The sequence below is a fragment of the Podarcis gaigeae genome, assembly GCF_964106915.1.
Source record: "Podarcis gaigeae genome assembly, chromosome: 1".
Taxonomy (NCBI): domain Eukaryota; kingdom Metazoa; phylum Chordata; class Lepidosauria; order Squamata; family Lacertidae; genus Podarcis; species Podarcis gaigeae.
The window spans coordinates 34,215,456-34,221,455 of NC_139678.1; the positions used below are offsets into that span (position 1 = coordinate 34,215,456).

At 38.1% G+C, this 6,000-nt stretch overlaps 1 protein-coding gene across 3 annotated transcripts in view; it reads left to right on the top strand.

Annotated features, from left to right (window-relative positions):
- Positions 1 to 4,471, top strand: part of SNX6 (sorting nexin 6) — a 30,925-nt gene extending 26,454 nt beyond the window's left edge. For all 3 annotated transcript variants that reach the window (XM_083741605.1, XM_083741604.1, XM_083741606.1), the window contains 5 exons: positions 444 to 483; positions 658 to 744; positions 1,616 to 1,775; positions 2,281 to 2,366; positions 3,776 to 4,471. In XM_083741605.1, the coding sequence (XP_083597731.1) occupies positions 444 to 483; positions 658 to 744; positions 1,616 to 1,775; positions 2,281 to 2,366; positions 3,776 to 3,829 (427 nt within the window). In that variant the 3' untranslated portion in view covers positions 3,830 to 4,471. The remainder of the gene's footprint in view (positions 1 to 443; positions 484 to 657; positions 745 to 1,615; positions 1,776 to 2,280; positions 2,367 to 3,775) is intronic.
- Positions 4,472 to 6,000: the final 1,529 nt, after the last annotated feature.

A 6,000-nucleotide genomic window follows, 5' to 3' on the forward strand; every position in this document is an offset into this window, starting at 1 on the left:
TAAAAATACATTCCTTTTAAACTGTTCACCTTTGTCCAAAATAGCCACCACTCTAAGTAAAAATGTTCATTTATCGGTATCTGTTTTTGACACTTTAATAAGAAGTATTTAATGGAATTCATAGTTCCAAGGCTATGCAAGCAGATATGGCCTGAAGAAGCTGGTAAACTGGAAGAGTCACAAGCATGTGGTGCCTCCTATCTCTAGTGATGAGAAAGTGATGCCTCCTATCTCTGTAGTGCAGGGGTGAGGAACCTTTCTGGCAAGCAGTTCTTTCTCCCCTCCGCTTTATTTGAGGTACCAAGACTGTTTTTGTGTGTGATTGGTTTTGCTGCTCATCAGGCAAAATCCCACCTGCATGAAACAAATAGTCAAGCTGGAATTAATATTTTTAGTGCACAGATATGGACTAAACCCATTCACAATTCACTTTCCATTCACAGATTTTTCCTGAAAGTATCAGAGTTGTTTGACAAAACAAGGGTATGTATTATGAAGGATTGTAATATTTCAACTGGATTGGTTTTCTGTTCCTCTGTTTTCCATACTGTCTGCCTTTGTTGTATTGTGTCCATAGCTGTGGTGCATTCTAAAATATAATCTTCTGATTATTATTTACATAAAGTATTGCTTCTGAAATATTTTTTTCTGGTGTAGAAAATAGAGGCACGAGTGTCTGCTGATGAAGACCTTAAACTTTCAGACCTTCTGAAATATTATCTGAGAGAATCACAAGCTGCAAAGGTGAATCTATATTTTTGCTGTTAGAAGTATGCTTTATTAAAAGGGCACCTTGGAGCACATCTAAAGAAAAAGATCTAACTGGATGAGTGAACATTTTAAAGGATTTATATTGGATTTCAATCAGTCAGTAGCACAAGGTCATAAAGTATTACTTGATACAGTAACAGATGAGTGGCCTAGCTGAAGGTAAGCAGGTCTGGGTCTGGTCAGTGCTTTGATGGGTAATTGCCTGTTGATCATCACATGTATGCTGCCTTGGAATGATATACAGTCAAACCTCGGATCCCAAGCACCTGTTTCGGCTCCTGAATGCCAAAAACCCGGAAGTAAATGTTCCGATTTTTGAAAGTTTTTTGGAAGCCAAACATCCCGTGTGGCTTCCGCTGAGTGCAGGAAACTCCTGCAACCAACCAGAAGCTGCAATTAAGTTGTCAAACATTTCGGAAGCCAAATGGGCTTCCAGAATGGATTACGTTCGAGGGTCGAGGTTTGACTGTAAATATAAGAAAGCAAATAAATAAAAATATTGCTAAAATTGGAATATGGGGTATGAATATCCTAAATTAATATCAGAGTAACTCAGTGAAAACTGAGAACATTCACATGCTTTAACTAATGATCTCAAAAGAATATGTGCAATCCTGAATAGATTTTTACTCTAGCAATAATATATTTGGTACAAGAAGGTAGAACCACCAAAGCATTATACCATTTTTTCCTATATATATTTGGATCCTCATACACCCATGTGCACACACACGGGGTAATTAGTGTCTCTCATTCTTGCTGAAAAGCTAATCCAGAGGATTGTTGCCAGGAGGACAGGGAAGTGAAAATCTGTAGATTTTATTACTTATTTTATTCGTTACAGGACCTTCTGTATAGAAGATCGAGGTCATTAGTGGATTATGAAAATGCTAACAAGGCTCTGGACAAAGCAAGAGCGAAGAACAAAGATGTGCTACAAGCTGAAACTACTCAGCAAATTTGCTGTCAGAAATTTGAAAAAATATCTGAATCAGCAAAACAAGGTATTTGAACATTCTTGGAACGTGGTAGTTTTTAAATTTATATATACTTAAAATAGCTAATTTTATCATTTCAGATATAAATGAATTAGAATCATTTTGATTTTATTAAAAATCCCTTTGTAAAACTACACCAACAAACAGAAAAACTGCTGTATTTTGAAAGTTAATTTTGTGTTATTTCCTAGATCAAAATGCAAAGGCTGGTTGCATAGAATTGGGTAAATATCTGAAGGTTTCCAAATCTGATGAAGACTGCTCATATATGAGCAGTATGATCCACTAGCTGTGCCAGTTCACATGACTTGGATATTTAATACTGCTAGACTGACATCTCTGCCCATAGATACACATAGCATTTAATGGATTGAATCCTTAAATCCAACAGCAGCTCTGAATTTAAAACAAAGTGAGACTCCAATGAGTTACATGTGCTTAGGTCTAGGTAAGATTGTCTTATCTACTTCTATATTGTATTAATAGAATACCAAACTTTTTTCCCCTTCAGAACTTATAGACTTTAAAACTAGAAGAGTTGCTGCATTCCGGAAGAATCTAGTAGAACTGGCAGAATTGGAACTAAAGCATGCTAAGGTGGTAATATTTTTCCTTCTAGCTTAATTACTTACACTTAATGGCAGAATTTAATAGCATAGATATTCCACTAAAAAAATAAAAGTGGGAAAGTAACATGGTTACTTTGAAACATTTAGTACTGCCCCCTGAATTAGAAAGGCAGTTATTTTGATGGGCCTTAAGAGGCAGCAAGTTAAACTGAAATTAATGGAGATATTGGAGCACTAGTTCCACTTTGCATCTGTATCCACAGTTTTTCTGATGGGGGAAAACCTGAGTACTGTGTTCTCTTTTAGAAGTCTTTTCTACTTGGCCTTTCAGCCCCCACTATTTAAAAATAAAAAGAAGGGAGCTGAAATTTTTTGGGTGCTGCTTTCTGCCCTCATACAAAAGTTGTGAGCCACCTCAGAGATTCTGGCCAAAAAGTGAGAGATGCCTCTAATTATTATTATTATTATTTTAAAAACCCACTTCTGCATAATAATGTAATAGCAAGAGAGAGTTCACCTACGTTTATGAATCATGTTACTTAAGTTGAGTTACTGGTTGGTGTTACTTAGTTCTGATATGCCAGTGAGGGGGCATCATCACCCCAAAAAGCGAGAGGCCCCAAGATTACGTTTGAAAGTAGCAACTTGTTTCAAGATTGCTCACACATTTTGAACAGTGACCTTTCTCATGGGCAAAGGCTAATAGTTATTAGGCAAATTATGCTTGCATACTTGACATTCTTATTCCGCCTCAAAAAAAAAAAAAAAGTGTGTTCTTTGAATCAGTTGTAACAGTAGGAGAAGATTCTGTCTTCCTTTTAATAAGGTTTTTGTGTTCATGATTTAAAATTGATCTTAACATGGTGCAGCATATAGAATTGCACTTGGAATGGAAAATCCAGACACCCCAGTAATGTGGAGAAATGTCTGGGGTGTTCTGAGACCAGTTTCCAGCTAGGGTAGTGACAATGTAACTCTGGCGTGATCTATTGCGGCAGCCATTATGTGCACTAATGAAGATACAGAATGAAAGGAGTGATTGCAAGCTGCTCCCCTGAGGAAAAATGGCCTTTGTCTGTGCTCCTATTGAACACGTTTATGTCAGTGATAGACATTGATGAAAATGAATATCTAGAACATCTGCAAAATCTCAGCGTTCCATATCAAAGAGAATTGAGAACTGCTTACATAAGAATGCTTACCTTGTCAGTTAACCTATTATCAGCCTTCCCCACTAGAAGCTTTGGGCTACAAATCCCATCAGTCCCAGCCAGCATGGCCAATGGACAAGGATGATGGCAGTTCTGGTCCAGAGGCAACACGTTAGGAAAGGCTAACCTATATGTATTTGCAGCTTCACTGAATATATAGATTTTGAACTATAGAAGACGGAGGAAAGGCAGTAACTTCTGTTTTATGCTCTTTTTCTTACTACAGGGTAACTTACAGCTGTTGCAGAGCTGTCTGTCAGTGTTAAATGGAGATACATAAACCTGAATCTGTCCTCCCACTAATAAGGGCTGCCTTCCACTGGAGTTTACTTCCTGACTCTGAATTGACATTTACAACTTGCTGGAGAAATTGATTGACAAAGGACACATAAACAAGCTCCCCCTCTGCCCAAAAGCATTAAGCCCACCAGAATAATTCCAGATCATATGAAGCAACAGCATACTTGTTGTTATACACAAATATTTACACATTAATTTAATCATTGTATGTTCATATTGTTCAGAAAACCAAATTCTGGGTCTTTTTTCTTTTGTGAAAGTAGCCAATAGAATTATGTTCATGTTAAAGCTAGTATTAAATATTGCTGCCACTCTTACTACCTTTGTAACTTCTGAAGTTGAGGATTTGAAACAATTGGTTTTCAAATGGATTAAATATTGCCACTAGGTGTTTGAATATTGTTGCTATAAGCATTGTCTTGGTTATTCCACATAATGTTATCAAGCATCTTAACTTTTTTCAAATAACAAACATTTCCTAGAAATTTTGGAGCAATCTTTATGTAATCTTTATAATGGGACTTCAAAATAAAGCAAATGCATTAGTATGTTTGCCTTAACTTGTAGACTAATCCCAATTATTGTAAAATAAACTGTGAAATCAGTGATTTTTTTTCTAAAATTTTGTAGTCATTGTCTTGTGAATTTACAATTTTCTCCACGTCATACTCAGGTGTTAATTTTGTCGGTTCCCTCCTAAATACCATAAAATATAACAAGCACACACGGAAACCCTATTTGAGTTTCTCCATTCTTTATGGAAAGAGCAGCTCTGCATGAACAAAAGAAGGAATGTTTGAAACCTCTTCCACTGAAATGAATAAGCAAGTTTGTAGAATTTCAATGACAGATACTGTTTCATACATGATTACTGTTTTGTAGGAATACAGGTTACAGCTGCAACCTGACACTTTCCATTGAGGACTTCCTTCCTTACAGTATAGCTCTGTCAGGCTTAGATTTCAGCTTGAAAGTGAAGAGTTGTGTATCAAAAGCTGTGTGAAAACTTCAGCTTGTGATTGCCAGGCCTAGATTTTGAATCTATTGTAAATTTCTAAAGGGGTGAACAGGAAGATTTTGTTGTTGTTAACCAAATCCTGTTTCCCTCATTGCTGCAGCAGTGATGGGAAAAGCCCATACAAGGCGAAATTCACCCTTCTGTAAGGATTCTTAAAATTACTGGAGCCCTCTCATTCTACCTAGATGAAGGCTAAAGCCAAAAAAGCATTTCCACAAGTGGCATGGTGCAGGAGGAGGAGGTTATGTGTCTCCTCTGAAGACAGAAGCTTGAATCTCCTGGCACCCTACTTATCATAGCCTGCTAACATCCACCCTCTGGTGAAGGCACATGCCCCAGAACAGAGCACATGCTTTCCATGCAAGAATATTCTAGCTTCAATTCCTGCCATTTTTAGTTAGAAGGATTAGGACAGGCTTCCTCAGCCTCAGCCCTCCAGGTGTTTTGAGACTACAATTCCCATCCCTGACCACTGGTCCTGCTGGCTAGGGATCATAGGAGTTGTAGGCCAAAAACATCTGGAGGGCCGAGGTTGAGGAAGCCTGGATTAGGAGGTGATCTGGAAACTCTCTGCCCAAGATCCTGAAGAACTCCTGCCAGTCAGAATAAACTGTAATTGGTATAAGACAGCTACATGTTTTCTGGCTGAGGCCTAGAACTTATAAAGCAGCAGCAAAGAATTCCCTGTCTCAATCTTCTGTGAACAAAATAATAAAAAATTGATATTATACTGTGTCTTCCTTATTATTTTGCAATACTAAAAGCGAAACCTTGGAACTTGCACCTGGTATCACAGTGCAGTTCCCTCAGCAGAGCTGTTATAGGATGTGAATGGGGTACCTTAGTCAACAACTTATCTGATGCACCTTGTGGCTTGAGCCCAAGAGAAGCCCCAGAGACAGTTCATTGCAGTAATCCAATGTTGAGATTACCAATGTCAACACCATGGTGGCCAAGCAGTCTCAGTCTAGGAACAGCCATAACTCTTACCAACCAAAGCTCATAAAAGGCAGTCCTAGACACTGAGGTCTAGGTCAGTCCACAAAGCAGGTAACAGGCGGAACAGTAAGGAACTATGGGAGGACCCATCTGTGGTGCATTCAGAAAATGTGCAGCATGGAGCACACAAAGAG